This window comes from Exophiala oligosperma (genome assembly GCF_000835515.1).
Source record: "Exophiala oligosperma strain CBS 72588 unplaced genomic scaffold supercont1.5, whole genome shotgun sequence".
Lineage (NCBI taxonomy): Eukaryota > Fungi > Ascomycota > Eurotiomycetes > Chaetothyriales > Herpotrichiellaceae > Exophiala > Exophiala oligosperma.
In genome coordinates this window covers 171,156-196,182 of record NW_015622822.1, presented here as the reverse complement: position 1 = coordinate 196,182, position 25,027 = coordinate 171,156, and the positions used below count along the sequence as shown (strand labels likewise).

At 51.3% G+C, this 25,027-nt stretch overlaps 6 protein-coding genes across 10 annotated transcripts; 5 read left to right on the top strand and 1 right to left on the bottom strand.

Annotated features, from left to right (window-relative positions):
* Window positions 1-761: 761 nt before the first annotated feature.
* Window positions 762-3,055, bottom strand: PV06_05463 (uncharacterized protein). Its single transcript, XM_016406474.1, has 5 exons — window positions 2,374-3,055; window positions 2,268-2,325; window positions 1,969-2,210; window positions 1,730-1,808; window positions 762-1,665 (listed from the first exon to the last, which is right to left on the bottom strand). The coding sequence occupies exons 1-5, from the start codon at window positions 2,537-2,539 to the stop codon at window positions 1,293-1,295; spliced, it is 918 nt and encodes a 305-aa protein (XP_016262078.1). The 5' UTR covers window positions 2,540-3,055; the 3' UTR covers window positions 762-1,292.
* A 485-nt stretch (window positions 3,056-3,540) lies between these two features.
* Window positions 3,541-5,511, top strand: PV06_05462 (uncharacterized protein). Its single transcript, XM_016406473.1, has 4 exons — window positions 3,541-3,709; window positions 3,755-3,788; window positions 3,846-4,243; window positions 4,302-5,511. Exons 1-4 carry the CDS (start codon window positions 3,677-3,679, stop codon window positions 5,226-5,228), a joined length of 1,392 nt encoding a protein of 463 aa, XP_016262077.1. The 5' UTR covers window positions 3,541-3,676; the 3' UTR covers window positions 5,229-5,511.
* A 357-nt stretch (window positions 5,512-5,868) lies between these two features.
* PV06_05461 (uncharacterized protein) lies at window positions 5,869-7,671 on the top strand. Its single transcript, XM_016406472.1, has one exon. The coding sequence runs from the start codon at window positions 5,954-5,956 to the stop codon at window positions 7,244-7,246; it is 1,293 nt and encodes a 430-aa protein (XP_016262076.1). The 5' UTR covers window positions 5,869-5,953; the 3' UTR covers window positions 7,247-7,671.
* Window positions 7,672-10,676: 3,005 nt separating this feature from the next.
* On the top strand, window positions 10,677-17,943 carry PV06_05460 (uncharacterized protein). The gene has a single exon (XM_016406471.1). The coding sequence runs from the start codon at window positions 11,351-11,353 to the stop codon at window positions 17,276-17,278; it is 5,928 nt and encodes a 1,975-aa protein (XP_016262075.1). The 5' UTR covers window positions 10,677-11,350; the 3' UTR covers window positions 17,279-17,943.
* A 336-nt stretch (window positions 17,944-18,279) lies between these two features.
* On the top strand, window positions 18,280-22,193 carry PV06_05459. 4 transcript variants are annotated; one of them, XM_016406468.1, is made up of 12 exons: window positions 18,280-18,832; window positions 18,886-19,198; window positions 19,253-19,344; window positions 19,398-19,662; window positions 19,714-20,162; window positions 20,223-20,298; window positions 20,350-20,510; window positions 20,558-20,654; window positions 20,712-20,894; window positions 20,943-20,981; window positions 21,036-21,110; window positions 21,168-22,193. In XM_016406468.1, the coding sequence occupies exons 1-12, from the start codon at window positions 18,804-18,806 to the stop codon at window positions 21,204-21,206; spliced, it is 1,818 nt and encodes a 605-aa protein (XP_016262072.1). In that variant the 5' UTR covers window positions 18,280-18,803; the 3' UTR covers window positions 21,207-22,193. The 4 variants fall into 4 exon arrangements, with proteins under 4 accessions (XP_016262072.1, XP_016262071.1, XP_016262074.1 ...); XM_016406467.1 differs by having other exon boundaries at window positions 20,943-21,110; XM_016406470.1 differs by having other exon boundaries at window positions 18,886-19,344.
* A 411-nt stretch (window positions 22,194-22,604) lies between these two features.
* PV06_05458 lies at window positions 22,605-24,944 on the top strand. 2 transcript variants are annotated; one of them, XM_016406465.1, is made up of 2 exons: window positions 22,605-23,314; window positions 23,371-24,944. In XM_016406465.1, exons 1-2 carry the CDS (start codon window positions 23,175-23,177, stop codon window positions 24,485-24,487), a joined length of 1,257 nt encoding a protein of 418 aa, XP_016262069.1. In that variant the 5' UTR covers window positions 22,605-23,174; the 3' UTR covers window positions 24,488-24,944. The 2 variants fall into 2 exon arrangements, with proteins under 2 accessions (XP_016262069.1, XP_016262070.1); XM_016406466.1 differs by having other exon boundaries at window positions 22,605-24,944.
* Window positions 24,945-25,027: the final 83 nt, after the last annotated feature.

Sequence of the window (25,027 nt, the reverse complement as noted above, 5' to 3'; positions counted from 1 at the left end):
TCTTCGGATCAGGCCTTGACCCCGGCGGGTTGATGTTTTCCCGATTTTACTTGTCCCCTTTGAAGCCGCGGACAAGACCTTTGGAGATTGGTGAAGTGCTCGATTTTGTTTGCTCATGAGGTCCCATGACGAGAGTGTCTGTCTACTGGGGAATAAAAGGGAGAAGAAAAAAGCTGGAGCCTGGATGGCTTGCAGTGGTCGTGCTCAAGAAATGCGCCGCGGACTTTTGGGCCCTAGAAGGGGAACTCGACCTCGTCATCATAAAATTTCTTGAAGCGACCATGATCCTTTTCACACCGCCCGATATACTACTGCCCAAGGGGACGACGACGATGATGATAATGGGGACTCGCATCCATGTACTACGGAGCATAGTACGTACAGTACTGCAGATGAATGGGGACACTCGTTACGTACTGAGCGGCAGCGCGACCGTGGTTTGATATCCAGGTACTCCGTACTCCGTACCTACGATTGAACTACAGCACGCTGTAGCGACGATCTCGATATTTTCGGGTGCCAGATTGAACCAATGAACGTGCCAATTCACACAGATCGCCAACACGAATACTGTAAGGATTCTTCAGTTGAAGCCAAATCTCACGACTCCGCGATCCTTATCTCAAGGCTGGCGAGATGAAACTGACGTCTGCCCGTACCAGCTATCTACCTACCCAGGTATGTCAGTTATTGCATGTAGATGTTGGCCGAAGTATCACTCGCATCTGGCGGGCACACCACGTTAGACGTCGGAACAGGGTCCGAGTTACAATGTATTGATAATAGTGCTCATTCTTTAACATCTCGCATCAGCTACATACGGACCTAGTACATGTTCCGTATCGCCGCCAAAAACAAGTATGTTGCTGCCTGTAATCATGCACAATCATCAACAGGCTAGAGAACAAGGCGCCTTCCGTGCGTGAATTAGATTGTTCATCTCTTTCGGCCTTAAGCTCCGCGGTCTTGTGTCGGTAGGAATATAAGGCCGCAAGAGACAACGGACTGATGAGAAAAAGAATAGACAGAACGCAGCCGGAGGAATAATTAGACCGACTTTAGGATCACGTGATGCATATTTCCCATGCGTCTGATGTTCACCCTCTTGCCTGGGAAATCAAGTTGAAAGTGCACAGAATCTGTCACAGCATCGATCCGACAAATCCTGAATATCATAATGATAACCCAAGGTCCGCAAGCGCAAACGCTGCACCTTCGAATCATCAGCTCGACCTGAACGAATTTCGCCCCAATTTTCATCGTGGACCACTGCCAACGTGATAATCCAACACCTAGTCGGTACTAGTTGAAATGATGTCCACTGAAGCATCCTGCTTTTCAACCTCCCTCGATGGCCCTGGAGATGCAATATTGTCGTCTGGGGTCGCTGGACCACCCGAGCCTGCGTTTGTTGCAAGCTGCTGCGTTGAACCACCACTTCCTCGAACTGTTACGGGTGCCCCGTCTGTATTTGACGGACCATTTGTGCTCGATGGTGCACCACTGGCGTCTGAGGTGTTCGGCGGGGGCACTATCTCCGGCTTCGTCACAGCATCTACAGCATCCGCACTGGTATCCTTCGACCCGGGTAGTAATTTCTTCATGTCTTGAACTGCAACCCACAAGTCGGGATAGTTCGCCGCAGCTTCAGCAAGGGCCTCGTCACTGGACCAAAGTATGTCAGGCCGGTAACTAAGCGAAGCATATGTCACGGGAGAAGCAAACTCACTACAGCTTTAGAATGTTCATGGCTTTTTCGAGCGCTTCATCGGGACTGGTTGAATCGGAAATTTCGTGGGCCGTTTCATCTAAAGTTATGAGATGTCAGTTGAACAACGACTACTCATCGAACGTTTGATAGTCCTCATTCAACCATCATTTTTTGTGAGGCCAGCTAGGATCAGAATGCGTGACCGGTGAGTTGATCACAAATTCGACCATTTACTGAAAGAATTCCACAGCACTCACCCATTTTGTTGCGCACCTTTCGCAGTGCTTGTCGGAACTGCCGGGAACGGTTTGGCTGGTTTCGGGACTTGAAGTACGTGAGGAAACCAGCAATCACAGTACTGGCAGCCCCCAGGTAGATCGTGGCTGTCTTGGATCCATTGGCATGGGTAGCTCCCAAAGCTGTAATTGCGGCCCCGATGATGATTTGAGACCACAGCATGCCATTTGCGATCGAGGCCACGAACCAGTACTGCACAGTGCTAGAGAGTCTTGTGAGCGCGTTCCAGAAGCGTTTGAAGATGCTAATGCAAACATACTGCCATCGATAGTCCCGGCGAAGCCTCTGGTCAAACGAGGTTGTCCCCCTCTCTTCGTCTGCAGTTCTGTGAGCTCCAGACGTGAATAAATCTACATCGTACTTACCAATACCCAATGCGGAGCAGTATTTCTTGTACGCCCGGAGATAGTTCTCAGCTTCAAGGTTCGATGGCTGTTCTGACATTTCGCTGTTGTCAATGTTCGTAGCGAGTTTACGGAGCGTCTCAGCCAACATTCTCGGAGGCTGTCGGTTAAGGAAAATTTTGCCCATTGTCAAGTAATCAATACCGAAGCTAGATGCCCGTTGTCGAGCATATGCTGGCTGTGTAGATGGAGTTTGAGCTTCGCTGCATCATGCGGAGACGACTTCATATGTCTGAAAGCCATCTTACCGTGGATTTGTACCTATGTCAGCAGCTGAAGAGCACTTTCCTCATCAACACAAGCCTTGTCTGGGTCCGGTCAGCACCGACTTGAGTGGCAGTCTCGCATGACTGCGTAGATGCACTTTAGCGAGTGATCCCTACAGGGTTGGGTCAGCTAGCGATATTCAGCCTCGCTTCTGTAACGAATTCGTCAATTTGACTAGGAACAAAAAACACATTGCTTGACATTGATGCGAGAGTGCTTAGAAGTATCCTGAGCAGCGGAGAGCCTATGTCACGGTTCGTGCGCCAGATGGCTCGACAGTACACAGCACTGTTGTCCATCTCACACTGTTGGTTGATGCTGAGATGAGGCTCTGTACTTTTTGTGGGTTATGGATTAGGTCGAGGGTGTGCAATTGGGGGTCTCAGAAATCAATTCTTAGGGGTCACTATTACCTTTTAGGCTGTCCGTTACCCGGAAGGGCTTACTTAAGGTAAATGGCGAGTACTCCGTAAATAGTGATCCTCTACGGAGCAATCCCCCATGATCGATGTTTAGTGCCTCTAATGTGCGTCATCATGTCAACAAAGTAAGTTAACCGGTGAAAGTAACGGTGCCCATCAATCTAGCACATGTACTGTACCATAAAATAATAGGAACCACGTTCAGTCTCATGGCTGGATTTCTGCCTGTCCAGTAAACCTGTCATCGAACCGTCCAGCCTCATGATGGATATATAACCCTTGTCCCTTACTGGTTGGCCCAAGACTCAACCATATGCAGAACTCTTGGGTCTCGTCACATTGACACTTGCGCCCGTCTTCTGGCAGAGCACGCATCCTCTAGGGACGATTCTCATGCTGTGAAACACAGCCTGACCCACGATCTGGACATTCAAAGTTACTTTGACATTTTCAACCCTGTCTCTTTTGTTTCTTACGCTCCCGATCGCTCTTCCTATGCTATTACGATTGCCAACCATGTGACAAGTTGGTTGTCTCAGCCGCTGACACGATCTTTACAGCAAGCAAACATCAAGATGTCTAACCAAACCATCTTGAGGATATCAAGAGTGAGAGGCTAACTGTGATGAGAGATTACAGCTGACAGACACCAGGAAATCACTTCGATTCAACAAGGTAGTGATCTCTGTAAGTAACAAGGTTTTGTCCTATTCTTTGGGTATCTAAGGCTGACTACTTGCTTAGCAATTGCTGTCGCTTGCCAGGAGAAAGATGTTCGAACAGTCCATGCCCTCATAATCGGCCCTCCAGGTACACCCTATCAGTATGGCTTCTTTGACTTTACCGTCGATTTTACCCCCGAATATCCAAGCAAACCTCCCAAAGTCAATGCAAAGACCACGAATGGTGGCAGAACACGATTCAATCCGAACATATATGCAGGTGGAAAGGTCTGTCTGTCTCTACTGGGTACCTGGCACGGTGAGAAACCGGGAGAAGAGTGGTCGTCTGCACAAGGCTTGGAGTCGATCTTGTGGTCCATCCAAAGTCTCTTATCCAATACCCCGTACGAGAACGAGCCAGGTTACGAGCATGCCAAAGGTAAGGAGGATCAGAAAATGAATGAGCTCTATTGTGCAAAGGTAGTAACAAGTCTCGAGTACCGTGAAATCTGGAATCTGGAATCTGATCTGTGGGTAGATTCGTCACGAAACACTTCGCATCGCTGTGCTTGCCAAATTAGAGGATGCATTGAACATCCAGCCGGACGGCAGTGTACCTGACAGATCCGACGCCAATACCGAGGACAAATCCACCGACGCAGAAGCGAACGAGGAAGCGTTTGAAGAATTAACCGACGACGACGAGCCAGAAAGGGTGACGTTGCCTCCACGTTTTGAGCCGTACAAAGATCTGTATAAAAGACGCTTCATGTGGTATCTCGATCACTACACTAAGACGATTGCCACGTATAGTTCTCAACACAAAGACGGCTCGGACTTCTGCAAGATGCCCTTCGAAGGAGGTGGCAATACAATGGATGGAAAGTTCAACTACTCGGCTCTAGGCAAGAGATTGGTACGCATACAAGAAGTACTCGCCGATGAAACCAAGCAGTGGGCTATCGACGGAATGGCATTAAAGCGTCGAGAGTCCCACAAGGCCGCTACCATTCAACGTCAATTCGAACAGGTGCCGGATTACCTCAAGAGAATGGACTGCCACAACGTCAGCATTGAGTTGGAGAATGACAACCCCTATGTCTGGATCCTCACGTACTTCGGGAAACCTGGGACGAATCTGGATGGTGGAATCTTCAAGATCCAAATGGCTATCAGTCCGCGATTCCCGGAGGAACAACCTCGTGTTACATTCGAGACAAGCATCTTTCACCACAGAGTCTCCAAGAAGGGCACCGTGTGCTATTTTCCAAAGGTGATGGAAGAGTTGAGGAACCATGTCTACGCAATCGTAGAGTCCCTGGAGGAAGATTGTCCTCCATACGATCCTCGAACCATTGTTAATCCGGAGGCAGCAGCACTGCTGTTCGGTTCCGCAGACGAGAAGAAAAGCTACTTTCGACAGCTCCGCAGGTCGGCGCAGCGCACAACTGAGGAGGTTGGATAGGAGTCATTCGACCAGCTTGTGGCCGTAAATCATATCATGACAGCAACACCCAGGACGATTGATTTGAGAGGCGGATTTCATGTCTATCTTTTGAGCAAGGCGTTATGGTAGCGACAAAATTCAATTGAATCTGCTAGAGGACGAGAGCAGCAACCAAGGAGACGGTGCCAATCAAACGGTGTAAGGTAGCAACCATCAATGGTTTTTCTTTTCTTCTAGGTATCCAGCCATAGCAGCTCATCAAGTCGGTATAGACGGTGGCTCAAACTGACTATGAGAGGATTTCAGCTCTCGCGTGTAGCTCCTTTCCATCCTCGATGTTCTGGGGCCTACTATGCGGTGCGCAACAACATCCATCCTTGTTGTCTGCAAAGAATAGTTGCCTCAGGTAGCAATGCTTCTCGCTATACCCCGTACTCCTCGCTCTATCGCCGCAGCCAACTTACAGATATGTGAGGGACGCAGGAGCACCTGACTCAGATAGACGGGTGGGCATTCTGGCTGGGCTGCTGGTGGGCACGCCACAAGAACGTGGGCAGTTCCGGGGCCGACAAGTTTCTATTAGGGGGAGGAAAATAGTACAGTACTGTAGATTGATGGTCCACTTTAATTCTCTCCGCGGGATCGACCTAAACAATACCTACTGTACTCACTCTTGCTGCACCGAGAAACGAAAAAGATTGTGACTTGATATTCCATACTCGCAACCATAATTCCCCAGTCACATGCAAACGAAGATGACAGAAGCGAGCGAAGCCCGATCTTACGGCACCGTCTTAGTCGTTGGAGGCTGCGGCTTTCTTGGGTCTAGAGTGGTCGACCAGTTACTCAACTTCCCCTCAGAAGACCATGTGCAGCAGAAGCAGCAGCAGCAACAGCAACAACAAAGCAACACAAATTCTACAACGCGTGCGTTTCCATTCCCCAGCCTACGATCCCGATATCCTCGAACCTCGTGCTCTACCACGAAAGTCCACGCCCTCGATCTCCGGTGCACCCAACACATCTTCCCCGGCTGCACGTACCACGAGGGGGACATAACTTCTGTCGAGGACCTGCTGCAGGTGTTTCGAAAGGTAAAACCGGACGTCGTGATCAACACGGCCAGTCCGTCATGGGAGGCACCGGCGGACATCTTGCGCAAGGTGAACATTGACGGCACGCGCACACTCCTCGAGGTCGCGGGGGGCAAGCACGGCGACTGGTCCGGCGGAAAAGGTGGGTGCAAGGTGTTTGTCCACACGTCCAGCGCGAGCGTCGTGCACGACGGCGAGTCCGACCTGATCAACGCCGACGAACGCTACCCCCTCGTCTGTCCGAACCCGCGCGAGTACTACTCCGAGACAAAAGTCCACGCGGAGCGGCTCGCGCTCGCGGCCAACGACAAAGAAGAGTACAACCACATGCTCACCTGCGCCGTCAGGCCGGCGGGGATAGTGGGCGAGGGCGACCGGGGTGGGTTCAGCGGCGGCATCTTAAACACGGCCAAAGGCGCACCGGGCTGGCAACTGCACATCCAGCTGGGAGACGGGGGCAATCTGTTCGACAACACCTACGTGCACAATGTCGTCTACGGATTGTTGTGCGCCGCCACGGCGCTGCTGCAGACGTATCAGAGACGACAAAAGGGAGGCGCCGTGGCACTGGACTACGAGCGGGTCGATGGCGAAGCCTTCAACGTCACCAACGACAGTCCGGCTTACTTCTGGGACGCGACGAGGTTCCTGTACACGGGTTACGGGAGGGACGTGAACATGGAAAAGGTCTGGAGCATCCCGACAGGGTTGGCGAGTTTCGTGGGCGGCGCCGCCGAGCTGTTCAACTTCCTCTCGGGTCGGAAGGGCAAGTTGAACAGGCAGACTGTCAAATATGCCGTGATTCATCGATACTATAGCTGCGAGAAATTGAAGGAACGAACGGGATACATGCCCCTCGTGGAGATCGATGAAGGGTTGGCAAGAGCCGTTTGGGAATTCAAGGAAGGGGAGCGATTGGAGCAGGAGAAGAAGGGCCAGTGAGAGGCCCTTTCCGTCTCTGTTTTTGTCTCTGGCATAGATGTGAATATGGACTGTCCGAAAGTGCTGGCGGTGATTAAAGGTTGCAACATTGGTTTCGGGTCCTTGATGGATCTCTGAAGGAATAACACAGCATGGCGTTGCGGGATCAGACAAAAACCATGACCTACTGTGAGGGTACTCTGTACAAAGGTCCTAAGGTAGAGAGGGACGTCTCAGGAAGCAAACCCGTTCCTTCAATACACCGCCTTCTCACCTACCTGGGTACGTGTAATTCGTGGCAGGGGGCATGTTTCGGACTTGCATGTCTGGAGTGTGTGGCTTACATCTAGACCTGTCGGCAGAAGGGGGCGGGTATCAAAAAGTCTCGTAATTTAATGTACAAGCTATACGAGTCCCAGCCCTGTTGTTTTCAATCTTCAGTCCTCGCGTTTGCTCGTGTGCTTGCACTGGAAAGAGCAGGGTCCGAACGTGGGCGTTGCGGTGTCAAAGGAGTCAGCCCTCTTGACACATGTCTGATACTCGTACGGAGTACAACATAGTATTCCCGCCAGAGCAGCAACAGCAGAAGCAAAGGGAAAAGGCTTGCGGCTGACGTTGACAGGATTGATTTGCACATGGGCTTGACCTGGGAAGGGGACTCTTGTTGTGTGTCGGTGGTTCTACAAAGTTCTCTTCTCTTCCGGGCTTTCGACTTGTCACCTTGATTTCGTCGACAAGCCTTCGTATCCGTAGACTAGACAAGCTGATGAAGCCGAATCACACGACACTTGTCGGGGGTTGTTCTTGGGACTTTTCTTGCTCTGTAAAGGCAAGAATGGTGTCCCTCGTCACTCACTTCCTCTTCGTATCACTCAGACAGATGTCTTGGGAGTCCAGAGATCGCCCGTTGACGTACGGCCGACATACCTGAGCATACCCGGTACCGATAAGGGGGGAAAAAGACAGGTCTTTTCTCTCGTAATTGCGGAGATGTTCAGCCGAGACAGAGCGATCGAGGCCCGCCGAAAAGTCCAAGGAAACGTGGTGGCAGTGCTTTTCTTGTTGTACCAACAGAACAGTTGCGAGATGTCAGCGACAAAAGACACGAAGCGAATAATCAACCTTGCCTGCAGAACCCTGACAAAACCGAGTGTTATTTCGTATTGCGACGAATCAAGTACAGAAATGAGCATTCTGATGGCCTTTCTTCTTTTTTTCCCCTTGACATGGAAAAGCGGAAATGGCTTATGGCTCGTAAACCAATCCCTGGTACTCACTCTCTCGGGAGATGATGGAGAAGAAATGAACGGGTTGCATGGAAAGAGAGGAGTATTCCAGTCTTGCAAAGCCTATTGCGGCCGGCAAGTCATCCTCACGCACCCCCCTCTCCTCTTTACTCCCCCCATGTCATTCTGGTATAGTACTCCGTGTGCTTGTCATTCTCCCTCTGAAGCAGAGCCTTTGACAGGGGGAAATACGGAACTTCGCATTTCTCTCCCGACCGCCAGTGAGAGAGGTACAGGCAGGTAAGCGAGGGCATAGGACAACATGAACAGAGACAATGTCGATCTGCGCGCGGTGTCATTGACATCTCTCGGCCTAAAAAGACTGAACTCGGGAGCCCATCATCGATGACAACTTCCCGTCATTCGCATATACTCGTATGTCGAGCGCTTATTCCCCACATTCGTACGGAAGAAATTTGTATTCAGCAATCCCTCTTCCCTGCTCTCAAGGACACGAGGAGGAGGGGTGCGCTATGGATGTAGAGTCAGCAAACCGTCATCCTCGGATGCGGCATGCGAAGGAAGAGTATATCTTCGGGTGCCGCAAAACACGGCATGGCTAGCCTGAAATGAGTAGCATGTGTACAGAGTATGATGGTTCAATTTTTTTGTCTTTTTTTCCACTCAACACCTATTGTACTAAGTAGTAGGTGGTATGAATGTGTTGGGTGTACGAGGTCGGGGATTATTTTTCCAGGTCGGCGTGGCAGAGGGAAAAATCGGCATGTCCCAAAATGGCGCAGCTTAGTACTTTCTTTTTTTCTAATACCAACAAGTACGGAGTCTTGGGCAGACGAGCATCAGAAAAGGGCTGCATCCTTAGTCCATGCAGTCCACGAGCTTCTCTTGCATAACGGGAAGTGGTGCTCGATGCAGTAGTGCGCCTGGAGAAGGTAAGGTGATTGGCGCCCTCCTTTTTCAGAGCCGAATAGATGGGTCAGCTGAGTCTTGAGCGCTGCCAGTGCTCTTCGAGTGTGATCGGCGTGTTGTCTATTCTTTTAGTTGGAAACAACAGTCGGCTCAAGTGTGTCGGGCCATAGAAAATTGAGGTGTCACTGATTACCTACTCTAGTACTCTGTGTACACTTGGGTATCGCTTTGTGTGTTTTTCTGGTCTGCTTTTTCTGGTCACATGGAAACCTGAAGCAGGGAAGTGAGCGACAGATTTGGTTGTGAACCGAGGAACAAACTGTCATTTGCAGCATAACAAAGAGACAGCAGGGGTTCAGGGAGGACAAAGATAGTGCACACACTTGTCACGCAACCTCAAAATATGACCGCTGGAGGGACTGCATATGCTGCGCGCTCTGGGGACGTGCAGCCCTGGGATCTTTCACAATCCTGGCCGTGTAAGAAGCGTTATTGGACAGAGGTTGGCTTGACTTGTTGTTTCATCCAACGTGCATTTGTAGTAAGAAAATCTCACGCACGGAGTCGTTGAGGGCCACGGCGCTTGATCATAGCTCCAGCACCCGCATTTGGCAGCTAGGGGTTCTTTCGGCCATCGAACTCTGGACATCATCGCTCCCTGTGAGGTATGAAGACGTAATATGATGCACAAAACACAACAGAGAACTTCCCTTCCCGCCCGCAGGCTCGTCTGTCGCCGGACAACCTTGCACGAACACAAGTGGAGAGGGATGCGATGTTTACGAAGCGTCAGCACGACATATCTCAGGATTAGGATTGGCATCAGGATTGTACGAGGAGGGGGATGAGGACGAGGGAGGCCCGGCATTAAGGATGCAGCCATGGGTCGTGATGGATGGGAAGCCGCTGCAAACATGCATGCACCAGCATGGTTTATGCAAGCAAGAACTGGCCGGGAGATCGAATGGCATTGGAGGGCCAGGAACAAGCGTTAGATGAAGGCATGCCTCGACTTTCTTTAGCACCTTCTCTTGGTGCCGAGCGTAGTAGCTGGTGGTCATTGGTTGAGGGCAGGAAATCGATGCATCCCTGATTGATTAGGATCATTCGGCACCAGGATGCGTGTCGGAGAGGCTTCGGGTTTCTTTGCTTTCAAAGCAGAAGCCCACTAACCGCGGAGGACTAAAACCACAGTGGCCTACACGGAAGACGCAGTTGAACATAATGCCCCGCTGACGCTACGTCCAACACGTCCAAGTCCAAGTTTGGCGTCCACCAACTTTCTCTCTCCCTCCCTCGTACACGTCGTAGGCCCTTCACATACAGTAGACACCAAACTCCCTCTATCCACAATACCACTTGCTCACTTACAGTACTGTCTGGAGAGCCACCGCTCAGGCCACAGCCCCCCGTTATTGGACCCCTACATGCCCTCGCCTGCTTTACCTATTCTTACGTTTTGCCGACAAAGAAAATAGTTCACCATTGCCAACAACACCCAGCAGTTCTACTCGTATCTTCTGCTGTTCTGCACCGTCAACAAATAATCCTCACCACCCTTTACCTGACGACACGCTGACCGACCGCCCACTATACTTCGTATTCTCTCGCTTTAATCTCGATGGTCCTCATGTAGGCCGGCTGTCAGCCTTGGTCCACGATCACGATTGCTCCTCCCGCCCTCCCAGATCTCGTGTCGATCATCAATCCACCTTTTCTCTCCGTCTGCCTCACTCGTTTCCCCCCGAGTCCAACCACGACCAAAGGTCTTGCCTGAGGGCTCTGTCATATTGACTGCTTGCTGGCAAGAGAATTTGGTCAGCCTTTGTGCGGAAAATGTCATCGTGCTGAGGGACTCTTGGACTCCCCTCGAGGGTCGACAAGTCTCTGAAACAGCGGCCAACGTCTCCCAGGACCCCCTGTGCGGTCTCTCCATCTCTGCTTCTCTCGCTCCCTTGGAGCAAAAGTAATGGCGGAAGATGGCTCCCCTCCACAGTTCCTAGAGCCACCGACCATTACAGCCCTCAAGAGCGATGCAGGCTTCGGCGGCGAGGTTAGTCGCCATGCCATGGAAAGGTCATTCAGTCAAGACATACAGGAGGGCACCCAAGATTTGAAAGAGGCGGCCGAGCAGACACGGAACATTATACTCGACCTCGGTCTAGATGGCCACATACGATGGGTCAGTCCATCCTGGACCGACGTGGTTGGCACACAACTTGACGCGGTCAAGGGACACAAAATTCCAGAGTTCATCAGCGACAAACCTGATGTCTTTGACGCTGCAATAGAGGCCCTGAAGTCCAATGACTCCAAAAGCCAGTATGTCAAGTTCGCTGTGAAGATTGGCGCAACCTCGGTCATGGCCCCCATGCTCGAAACAGAACACGGGCATGGACTGGACGAAGACGATGTCGAAATGGACGACACAGAATCATCTACTTTGGAGTTAGAAGGGCAGGGCATCATGGTGTACGACCGGAGTTCTGGAGGAGAATCACATTCAATGTGGATGTTGCAACCTGCACAGGAACCCGTCCGGATTGAGATTGCCCTTCCCCAAGCTTTGGTCGATACGCTGGGAGTTGGGGCTGAAATTCTGGCCAAGTATCTCACCGAGTTAGCGGAATCCGGCGCCAATGACCCTGAGAACCATCCTCCTCCCCTGCCCATTCTATGTCGGGTGTGTGAGCGCTCAATCGTACCCTGGTGGTTCGAGAAACACTCCGACCTTTGTGTGCAGGAACACCGAGCCGAGTTGGATGTCCAAATGATCCAAGAAAACTTATCAGAGCATCGCAATGCCATAGTCAAGGTTCTGGACGCTTTCGAGGCTCGACAGGGACGAAATTCTACGGACGATTCCTCCAGTCCATCGCCTACGCCTGAATACAAGGGTTTGCCAATCGGTCCGTCCCCCGTCCAATCTTCTGCAGCTTCATCGGCTTCTGCTTCACACACAGCCAGTCCGGTCAGGTCCAGAAGTCCATCTACAGCAGGCCTAGGTCATGCTCGCGCTCGTTCGTTTGTCGTCCGAAGGCCCTTGGTCCGCGTTGTGGAGTTGATTCTTGATCTTTGTGACACAGCCATCGAGATCAATGTCCCTTCCATCAAGGACAGCAAGAGCAACGACGATGATGATTTCAGATCACAATCACCACAGTCAGAGTCCAGGATCTCCCAGGTGATGCAATGGCAGGCACCTATCAGTTTGGAGAACGAACCTGGTTTGGCCGCCCTCAGTGCTGATACCGAAAAGCTGGCTCGGTCAAAGGTTGACGCTGTGCGTCGCCACCAATATGTTCTAGAGTACTCGGAACGCATTCGACAAGAATACATGGCTGAGGTTGATGCCTGTATCAACGAAGCACTGATCAAAGCCGAACGGGTAGCTGCTGGAGAGGCTTTATCAAGCGACAGTGAATCTGAGCCGGACCTTGCACTAGAGGATGTAATGGAGAGCACTGGGGAGGACGAACAGCCCACGCCATTAGCGGTAGAAGCCGAAAACAGTCCAGCAGGATCATATGTTGGGCTACGATCAATGGCTTCGGCTCTACGAAATCCCAGAGACATACCCTATATTTCGATGAAGGATCAACGACGCTCTTCCTCACAAGCTGTGTCCACTGGTTCGAGCAGTCCCATTGAATGTCCAACTCCTAAGTCTCATAAGAGCAACCTCATATCACAGCCACAGCCGGTTTCAAATAGACGCTCCATTTACCTTGACGATGCCAATGATAGCGACAGCAGTCTGCCTTCATCATCCGTCATGTCGAACACTTGGAGACCAGAGTCCCCAGCTTCCGTCTCTGAGCACGGTCGGTCTGCTCACTCACGAGACCGTAAGAGGCGAAGCCTCCATCTCCATGGCCTGAATTCGGCTTCTCCTCACCGTCAACAGTCCCCTGGGAGATACCCACCACCTCCACCGTCACCTCTTCGCATGACGAAGTCAAGAATTCCAAGTGGAGAGATTGCCCAGTCTCCCGTTGTATCGCCGCTACTGACAGCGGGCGAGTATATGCCTCCAGCCCCTGGGCCCTTGTTGCACAGAAGGCAATCCTCGATGCATTCGTCTGACAAGACACCCTCTTCACCCCATCTGAGCTCGATCAGTCATCCTCAACAACGTGTGCAGCCCCCCTCGATCAAAGATTTCGAGGTCATCAAGCCGATCAGCAGAGGTGCTTTTGGCAGCGTATATCTGGCCAAAAAGAAAATCACCGGCGAGTACTTTGCTATAAAGGTACTCAGAAAATCAGACATGGTTGCAAAGAACCAAGTCACCAACGTTAAAGCAGAGCGTGCCATCATGATGTGGCAAGGCGAGAGCGACTTTGTGGCGAAGCTGTATTGGACCTTCTCAAGCAAAGACTATCTCTACTTGGTCATGGAATATCTCAATGGTGGTGATTGTGCTTCTCTCGTCAAGATTTTGGGAGGCTTGAGTGAAGACTGGGCCAAGAAATATATCGCTGAAGTCGTTCTTGGAGTCGAGCACTTGCACAGCCGGGGAATTGTCCACCGTGACTTGAAGCCTGATAACCTTCTCATTGATTCCAAGGGCCATTTGAAACTGACTGATTTTGGTCTATCGCGAATGGGACTCATTGGCCGGCAAAAGCGTGCGTTGAAGCAACCTGAAGAGCCTGCTCCAGACCTGTTGAAGCAAGGTCCTTTTACGCATTCTGGAACTGGTTCGGGGTCGAACCCTACCTCGAGATCAGCTTCTTTTGACTATGAGGGCCCACATTCGCCTACGTCTACACCTTTGATGACTCCAGCTCTTGCAGGTGGTCTGGATCAACCTTCGTATTTCAATTTGAACCGAGAAAGTTCCCTTACCAGAGAACTGTCCTGGAGCCGAAGTGGTCAAAGAAGCGACAGTGGCAGCAGTTCAAGCTTCGATCTTCATCACCTCTTCAAGAAATTAGGCGTACAGGAGAACAACGACACTGCATTCCAGACGGGGCTGCGCACTCAACCTGTGGATGAAGAATTATACAGTGTGGGAAGCCAATCGCCGGACATCTTTCCTCTATCTCAATCATTGAGTAACATCTCTCAACCACCCCCACCACCCGCCTCCTCGCAAGTCCTACCACCTTTGTTTGATGGCGAGGACAGTGGCAAAAGGTTTGTGGGCACGCCAGATTATCTGGCGCCAGAGACAATCAATGGTACTGGCCAAGATGAGATGTGTGACTGGTGGGCCCTGGGATGCATCATGTTTGAATTTCTTTATGGCATACCACCTTTCAATGCGGAGAGTACAGAAGAAGTGTTCGACAATATTTTGAACAGAAGGATTGCGTGGCCCGAGGATGATGAGATCGAGGTCAGCTCTGAGGCAAAGGACCTTATCAACAAACTCATTCAGCTGGATCCAGCTGACCGACTTGGAGCCAACAAAGACGAAATCTACCCGAGCGGTGGTGCCGAAATCCAGGCCCATCCATGGTTTGCCGATATCAACTGGACCACTTTACTTGAAGACGAAGCTCAGTTCATTCCAAATCCCGAGCATCCAGAAGACACGGAGTATTTTGATGCCCGTGGAGCCACTCTCTCGTCATTCCCAGAGGAGCTTGAAGACCAAATATCTCCCTCCGGAACGACGCCAAATGGACCAGACTACCCAAATCGTCCCCATGATGCTCTCCTTCGTGTGAGGACACAGGCAGCTTCCTCTAAACGAGGTCTCATGCCTCTCCATATTCCTCCTCACGTAGCTCGAGATACTCGGAGTCGAAGACTCAGCGAACCTGTGATTGTGGATGATTTCGGCAATTTTACATTCAAGAACCTACCGGTACTGGAAAAGGCCAACAAGGATATCGTGGAGAAAATGCGGAAGGAAGCAATGCAGGCCCAAGCGCGTGGGTACTCCCATTCGCAAGCTATCTCTGCGGCTAATAGCCCTGCGGTGGGTTCTCCTGCGCCTTCGTTAGAGGGCAGCCCGATGATGCCAATGCCGGTGAAGCGTGCTTTGTCCATTAGCAAAGGCCACAGGCCAGGCTCGCCATCCAGTTTAGGCGGGACTTCGAACTCGTCACCGAGTAGACCTTCTCAACCTTCGTCGCCGCTCTTGGTCCAGTTCTCGGCTGCGCAGCATCACGAAAGAAGAAAGACTTCTGGCTCATCTCAAGGCAGTAGCTCTCTGAACCCTGGAAGTTTCTTTGACATACCCCATGATGCTATTCGACACAACGCTCAAGTTTCATCTTCACCCGTCAAGACAGCCCGTTTGCCCGCGGTCTCTCCTGCTAAAGCCATGAATCCTCCTCAGCGACAAACGAGCGCCACTGTCAATGGTCGTACTCGGTCACAGACCGTTGGTTCTCAGGAAAGCGATGGTCAGCCACCAAGAGATAATTTCATTCCGGGTCACTATAAACGCAAGAGCCAACTGCTCGCACGAGATGTGTCACCCTCGTCCTCGGATAACGAATCGGCACAAGCCAAAGCGTTGCTGAAGGTGCAACGACGCAGACAGAGCTCCAGAAGGATGTCTCAGATTAATTTTCTCGATGGCCCTGTCTATCGTCCGCTGGATGTCTTGATCTGTGAAGACCATCCTGTCTCTCGTATGGTCATGGAAAGACTCTTGGAGAAACTTCGATGTCGGACCGTGACAGCCACCAATGGACCTGATGCCCTTCGTTTAGCCGTGAGTCAGATTCAATTCGACATCATCTTCATGGAGTTCAAGCTGCCCCTTATCAATGGTGTCGACGTTGCGCGGATGATTAGAGACACGAAAAGCGCCAACACACATACCCCTATTGTGTGTATAACAGGTTATCTGAAAGACCTGCCCGAAGTCCACCATTTCGATACTCTTATGCAGAAGCCGCCGACTTCGCAGAAACTGTCAGAGATGCTGTGCAAATACTGCTCATGGAAACCTCCGCCGAAAGACTTCAAGCTTGCCGCTCCACTCCACATTCCGCCGATCAGTACTCGGGTCGAACATGCTCACACTCAAGACAGCCCAAGCTCTGTGGCATCCAGCCTTGCACCCACGATGCCTGACTCATCATACAAAGGATCAGCTCGAGAAGACTCGATCGGTAGTGGCGGTTTCTTCAGTGATCTTGAATCCTTCAAGAGCGATGACATTCCTGTCATCGTGTCTCGAGCTGCCACAGACGAATGGGCGAAGGGCGGGTTAGGCATCTCTGACGATATTGTCACCGGACAGAAGCCATATGTCCAGAGCGGCTTTCCTCACCTCATTCAGACCGAGTCCGCTCCTGCGAGTGCCCACGTAGAAGAGACTCCCGGGTATGGACTTCGTACTCCACGGCGCCAGAAGTCCTCCGAGATAGTCAGACAGAAGCGAGACAGGCTAGAAAGGAGCATGCAGAATCCAAGTGGCGCAGCTGAAGAGGGAGACGACGAGGATGAAGAATTGGGGGACGTCCAAGTCCGTTCTCGTTCTCCCGTCGGCAAAGCTGGTCGGCCAACCTCCAAGCTCGGAATTGAGATGATGCGTACCAATAGCCGTGGAAGTGTCATCTCGATGAATGACGACAAGTCAGGCGAATCTGACAACCTCAGGCAGTCATTGGAGATCCTGGAAGAACGCATGGAAAGCTTGACAATACCCGAGGAACCATCTCAGGCCACCATTATTGCCAGCCAACCTCGGAAAAGTCTAGAAAGAGCGGCTTCGTATCACTCCCATCCTGAACAGGAATCTGAACGTCGTCCTAGCCATGACCAAATCACGCCACCCGTCATTTTCCCTCGCAAGCCGGGAACACAAGTCGCGCACATCGACCCTGGCGCAGACGTGACACCTACCGCCAACAGGACGGTCGACAAGGAGGAAGAAGAGCCTACGCCGAAACCACTGGGCAGCCCTTCTGGTGCCACCATCTCATGAAACATTACTATGATTGACTACCTTTTCTTTACTGATGTATTGCACAAACATTGCTTTATTTTACAGTATTTGCTTGCACGACAGAATCCGAATTTCCTATGTTGACAACGATTTGCAAGGCGCTGGAGGCGAGAATACCATCGGAGTTGTTGCTGGAGTATGCAAAAGCGCATCAATGTATTTTTGTTTCTTTCGTGTTGAAGTTAGTATCTGTATATGCTTTGGCCCATGCCGGCAATGGGAAGGAAAACAGGTCATGACAGTGCTGGAAGTCCATCTGCTGGCGCAGTCCCTTTCAATAGAAGGAAGATTTTATGTCATCGCTTCTACGGCCGAGGCCTTGTGGGCTATCTACTTCTATGTATATTGTTATTTGTTTTCTTGGTGGGTACTGAGGTCTTTTCTCGGCAGTTTCGTCTCTTATATCCATACAATGGCATGGTCCGGAACGTTATGGAGACTCAGATTGTCGAGGAACAGACGTGGAACCATTGGGAGCGTGCGCCGGAACTTCCGAGTTCTCTATTCGATGAGCAAACAGAAATAATACGTTGCGAACCACGGTGGAGGAAGAATGAATATCATGACAAAAAACTCCCCAGTATTGACAGGCCCGAAATGTTACCTTCCCTTTGGAGCAAATATTGATCATCCCGATAGGTAGGTGCCTTGCCTCACTCGGGACGATAGAACTGCTCGGCGTAATGTGTAATGAGCGGCTATTGCTGGTAATTTTCTGAACCTCGGAACCAGACAGGGAGGAAGATGAGCAGCGGCGGAATATTCCAAGATTGTGTGATATTTCCCAGAGACAGACGGCGTGGTTTGTGTGGTGGTATGGTGGTGGTGGTGGTGGTGGTTGTATGTAACCTGGTTGTATGCATGAAATCAGTGGCGTGCCGATTCCGTCTTGGCTTTTCTTGGCACTTCCGCCCTCGATAACCTCATCCTTCACGAGAATGACCAATACCAATCTCGCCCTTGTGTGGTGGCAATATCAAGCATGGACTTGGCAGCTCTTGTGTCGTTGCAAGAAGCGCGAAGCTTTTGCGCGCTACCCTGACGCTGGCCTGCAAATCTGGGCTTAGCGTGGGCAGTGGTGGTCCTGTTCTGTGCAGCTTCGATGGATATCTGGACCAACAAGGTATCGTTGCTCCGCGTCAAGTCGCACAGAACGTCCACTCCACATGAAACATCGCTTCACTGCGATTGACGATCTCTGGACCACTCTCATCCCACTTGGGCTCTCTATCAGCTCGATGTCCTGTGGCATTGGTCGTGTCTCGCTACGGTTGAAAGACCTGGATCGCGCTGCCCTTGATAACGTGGTTACACTCGAGTTGATACCGGTACAGGAGATGATGCCGCCCCTCTTCCATGGTTCGATTGACAAAGGTAAGTGCCAGGGCCCCGGGGGATTTATGTCCTCGTGTGCCACCATCTGGGGCTCAGAAAATTTCTCGAACCCTTCCATCCCTGTGCAACTTCTGCATTGTTTACTTCGTAGTCTCTCGAAACTGCAACCATGGCGGACCACGAACTCAATGCAGCTCAGTATGGACCGTCCCACGTGGCAGAGACCGAGACCCCTCCGCTAACCGGTATAGACTGCATGGTGAAATCAAACAGGACATCGAGCCTTCCGAAAAGATCACCCGCGACGTCCTCGGCGGCCCCTTGAACGACGATCCAAAGTCGTTACCCAAGGCTAGCGAACATGGCTTCATGAGCCAAGCACCAGCAGAGGCGTTGAGCGATGACGCTGACATGGAAGTCACTCCAGACGGAGAGGAGCCGACTGCGCATGAAAAGAAGACCCTGAGACATGTCGGAGAAAGCCTGCCGTTTGCGACCTTTTTGGTTGCCTTTGTCGAATTGTGCGAACGATTCACCTACTACGGTTGCCAGGGTATCTTCCAGGTGCGGAATACCACACAGCGGCGGTATCTGTGCGACGACTGACAGCGGGTCTAGAACTACGTCCAAAGACCTCTTGATGGTTCTGAGGGACGAGGCGCTCTTGGGATGGGCCACCAGGGTGCGACCGGCTTGACGACTTTCTTCAAGTAAGATTTCTGTCCACTCACGACAATAACAGCAGCCGACTGACTGGTGACAGCTTCTTCTGCTATGTTACCCCCATCTTCGGTGCCATCGTTGCCGATCAATATGTCGGAAAGTACAGGGCCATCCTCTATTTCTCCATCGTCTACATCGTCGGCCTCCTTATTCTGTGGACGACCGCCCTACCATCATCGTTGAACCACGGCGCCGGCCTAGGTGGCTTCATCGCTGCCATTATTGTCATCGGCTTTGGCACCGGTGGTATCAAGTCAAATGTGGCCCCGCTGATTGCTGATCAGTACAAGAGACGCAAGATGGCCGTAAGTCAATTTTTGTGAGCACCGACCCAAGAGCGCTACTGACCCTCCTAGATCATGACCACCTCCAAGGGCGAACGAATCATTCTCGATCCTGCGGTGACCATCCAAAGAATTTACATGATCTTCTACACTTGTATCAACATCGGAGCCCTGTCCCTTTTGGCCACCCCTTACATGGAACGCGACATAGGTTTCTGGTCGGCATATCTGCTATGTTTCTGCCTGTTCTGCGCCGGCACTACTGTGCTGGTCTTGGGCCGAAAGGTGTACGTCGTTCGTCCACCGCAGGGATCAATTATCACGGATGCTTTCAAGTGCATCTGGCTCATGATCAGATACCGCAACGAAGATGCTCCCAAACCGTCCTGGCTCGCTGCACACGGGATCACAAAGACAGTGCCTTGGAACGATCACTTTATTGATGAGCTGAAGAGAGCACTGGTTGCTTGCAGAGTTTTCGCCATCTATCCAATCTACTGGTTGGTGTATGGTCAATTCAGGTATGTTGGGAACTCCCTGACACATAATAACTGGTGAGCCCAGAGGCTGACACTGCGCAGCGGCAATTTCGTTACCCAGGCCGGTCAGATGAAAGGCCATGGAATTCCCAACGACTTGATGCAGAATTTCGATCCTGTAAGATCTGAAGACACTGGGTATTTCGTGCCTCGTGGCTAACTCGGGCAGATTTCTATCATCGTTTTCGTTCCAATACTCGACCGCTGGGTCTACCCGCTTCTCCGCAAGATGCGCATTCCATTCCCTCCCATCAACCGGATTGTCCTTGGATTTTGGATTGCGTCTCTCGCCATGGCATATGCTGCCATTGTGCAGCACTTGATCTACGTGTATGATGATCGCACCTCAAGATGGACTTCTCGCTGACGAAAAGCAGTTCCGGTCCGTGCTACGATCAGCCGCTGTGCGATGCCTCGATCGTCGACGGAGTTGCGCAAGGAAACAACATCCACATTGCCATTCAGACGCCCGCGGTAAGATCTGATGACGATGTTCCATCGCTGGAGCAGATGTGCTGACCCGGATTTTAGTATATGCTCATTGGTATCTCGGAAATCTTTGCCTCCGTGACTGGTCTGGAGTACGCATACACGAAGGCGCCACCAAGCATGAAGAGTTTCGTTCAGTCAATGTACCTGTTGACCAATGCGTTTGGTTCTGCTTTGGGTGAAGCTTTGACACCTGTCGCATATGATCCTGCTATCCTGTGGATGGTAAGCTAGATTTTGCTACGACACGAGCATCAACTGATAGGGAAATAGTTTGTTGGCCTTGCTGCTGCATCTTTCGGAGCTGGCTGTGTAAGTTTCTCGATGTATCTGGTAGCTGACAACGAGAAACTGACGTGCATACAGCTCATCTGGATTCTATTCCATCACCTCAACGCCCAAGAAGAGCAAATGAATGCATTGGAGTCAGACATGGAAGACGTCAGTCAATTCTGCGACTCGATTGTGACACTTGAGCTGAGCTAACGCGCTGTGCAGGAGGGAGGATACCGTAAAGGTTCCAAAGTCACATATTAAGCCTCGCATCGTACAGAAGGAGACGAGGCAGATCACATCAGTGGCGAGAGGATGACCCCAGTAGGCTACAGGTGAAATCAGGTACACATCAGGGAGTACGCGGCACCTTGTTGTGGCTGGCAAGCATTGTATGGCTCCGAGCACGAATCCGGGAGGCAAGAGACGATGAAGCAGCGAAGTATGACCAGACAATACGGGGTATCCGTACAGTAAAACACCTTGAAAGAAGCATGTTTAGATGATGAGCCAACGTCAAAAGTGCCGTGCCGTGCCTTTCTCAGTGGGTGATGTTACCAGTGATTACCGTTGTTGTGATGAAACGCGGCCTTTTTGCGGGACCTTGCGATCCCTGGGACTTGCATCGCATGCACATGCGAGGGGGTGATGGCACTCGTATCTGGCCCTCTTTGGCCTATGACCCTTTGTGGTAGACGCCCTCAGGCAAGACCGAGAAGTGCACTAACAAGGGTGACGGTCAAGGCTGTCAGCTGTCGTCGCATGCTCGTGTGAGGAGGGCAAGTATTGCAACGATTAAATTGTCGGTCGCTCTCCCTCCTTTTCCGAGCAGGTGAAATGATCTGCACGACGCTTTTTTTGATGCACCCGAGAATTGAGGAGGTTGAATACGGAGTACAGTAAATGGTCTTGTGATGCTTGGGTGCAGGTTGATGCGGGCAAGCGAGAAACTGGACCGCGGAGGAGCAGCGCGTAGCTCCAGAAGAGGAACAAAAAGATGCGTAAGCTTCAAGCCGCGACTCGATTTCGACTGCTCTAATTCGCACTTTGCAATGCAGGCGGGAGGAGAAGAAAGACCAGGGCTAAACATAAAGGCAGGGCATGTGGAGGTGGATGGTCCAGCTGTCACTTGTTCCCCGAGCAGTCGGTATATACTGTAGCACACTGGTCACAGATCGACGCTGTCCTTTGGAGATGTGACAACTCATCTACTCCGTACGAGTATTCAGTCGGTGGATCATCGATATCATCATCATCATCATCATCATCATCATCATCGACAAAGAACAAGAATTTGTTATTTCGTGCAGTAGTGGGCTCGTAGTTTTGAAGGATTGCGGTATGCGTGACCCTCGCAGCTGGCTTGTTCCGTCGTCTTCCGCCATACTGGGCATAGTCAAGAGTGTTGGGATGGTCGTAAGGCTCGCCTTAGTGGCCCTCTAGGGGCACAGTAGCCTAGATTCACGAGCTGTTCCTGCTTTTTCCCTCCCCCAAAAATTCACCGAGGTCAACCAAGCGTTTAAGCTTCCAACTTGCCCGCGTCCTTGGCCATTCCAGGCCTTGGGGGGGTTGGATTTCTTACCTAGATGTATTTATTACAGTACCTAGGAATACTCACCGTGCCCCTGCATGGGCTACCAACAACTGCGTTCTCCGGACCATCAGCAGATAGCCCCAAACCAGCCTTTGCTTCTCCCCATCTTGTCTACTCACATCTCTTTTCGCCTCTCAATCCAAACTCAACTGCGCCCGTCCCTCCTACTCTTCTTCCTTCTCCATCCATTTGCTCCTTCGGCTTCTTCAATTCATTTCCTCATCCTCATCGCCTTTCCTAATCCCTTGTCTCATTTGCCCAAGAGGAAACCCCCTTCCGGGCCTCATATCTCACCCGACGCACCTGATCGTTTTATCGCGCTCTCCAAATCGGCCAATCCCATCCCGGATCCCGCTCCCTGCATCGAGCATCTCTCCCTTGAAACACCCTGCGCATCGACCTGGTTACTTTGGAAAATCTGGATCCAGGCCTCGATCGACTTTAATTTCACCCCCTACTCGATAGTCATCATCATCACCGTGGGAATATTTCATCGTCGCCCGACGCAGGTCTTCGTCAGGCTGATGGTTAAGAATTGGCTAATCGACCTCTATAATACTCGCGTCCGTTCGCCACTTCGGCCCGCATCCAGATCCTGATCACCACCTCTTCCACCATACAGTAAGCTGTCAGATAAGATGGCTGCCACAACATCATCGACGATATCTTCCCCTACGGCTTCGCCAACAAGCAATCCCGGGGGCGGAGGCAATGGACCGAGTTCGCCACTCCTCTTCTTCGTCGCGCTGGGTTTTGGTGTGGTCTTTACGAATCTATGGTAAGCGTGACATGGCGATCTATTCCATGTCATCTCGAATTGATTGTTTTGAATAGGATCATCGTCGGGGTCAAGTACTGCTTCCGATACAATCAACGTAACCGACAGCGCATGAACGGCGAAGATCCCGATGGCGTTGACCTCGGCGCCATGCCTCGCCAACATCGTCGCAGGCGCGAAAAGAAGCTCATGACAATGGATGAGGTCAATGAAAAATTTCCCTTGATTAAATACAAGACATGGCGGTCCAACCGAGCCGATGAAGGCCTTCCTACCGCAGGAGGTATCAACACTGCATCAAGACCCGCCAGCATACACAATCAACCTCGAGAGTCAAAGGATGAGACGGAGTCTACCGAATTGGCTCCGACACACACTGTTTCCACCATTGAAGAAGAAGAAGAAAAATTACAAGAACAACACGGTCCCGCCGAGGTTGTTGGCGAAAAGAGTCGAGCGGACACCCGACCAGCTACGCCGACGCGGCCCAAGTCGGCTCAGTCTACCGCAGGTGGAAGTCCCATACAAAAAGTTACGTCGAATGATGAGGACGACGATGAAGAGCAAATACAAACGGCCGTCCCAGCCGAACAATTACCTGACCCAGGCGACGCTTGCGCCATCTGTATTGACACCATCGAAGACGACGATGACATCCGGGGACTGCATTGTGGACACGCCTTTCACGCTTCATGTGTCGACCCTTGGTTGACGTCAAGGCGCGCTTGCTGTCCTCTTTGCAAGGCCGATTACTATGTCCCCAAACCACGTCCCGAAATTCCCACCGGTGAAGGCCTGAATAGAACCCGAGAGTTCGATCAACCTTCCGGGCCCTTCGCCCTCAGGAACAATGGTCGGGGCGCCAGAAGACCAGCCATGGTCATCCCGGGCAGATTTATGAGTATTGTCTACCACGATCGTGATCGGCATGGGTTCCCTGTCGTCGTTAGAGCCGAGCGACGGGGCGCGCAAGAACAAGATCAAGATGAGCAACAGAGGGACTCGAATCGTGATGGTCAGAGGCAGCCGCAACACCAGCCTCCATCTTCGAGTTTCAGGTCACGATTGACAGGCTTTCGTATACTTGGGCGTTCCCGACCGGCTCCGAGCCAAGCAGGTCAGGCACCATCAGATAACCAACCTACACCTTCCCAGCTTGAAGCCGGGAGGTGAAAAGGTTTTTGTTCCATATGTGACGTGAATATGACATGATTATGATGAATATTGTTTTGATTCCTTTTGATGAGTTGACTTGCATTGGTCACTTGGTACCGGGGTACTACTACACTGAGCGAGCATTGAGTAGTTTCTATCGGGTTTCGCGAAGCTTTGGAATAGAAATGAGTGGCATTGGGTTTGAATTTTGTATTTCCGTAGTGAGTACGGAGTACGGAGAGTACTCGATAGTCTCCTTTTTTCCTACAAACATTGTGTCTACTGGTACGGAGCAGATGGATACTTCTTTTTACTCAGTACTTGTTGGTAGATAGAATATTGAAATTATTCAAGACGACCAGTGTGGCAGCGTCACCGTCACAGATGCCGATTGTTCAAGCACGAACGATCAAGGCATGGAGGAAAGTACCAAGCATCAGTATTCGTATTCCTGGAGGATGTACGAGTGCATTGTACCTATGTATATACTCTAAGAAAACATCTCCGTCCAACTTTGCCTGGTCAAGGTCTCATTAGTACATTCCATTCCTTGTCTCT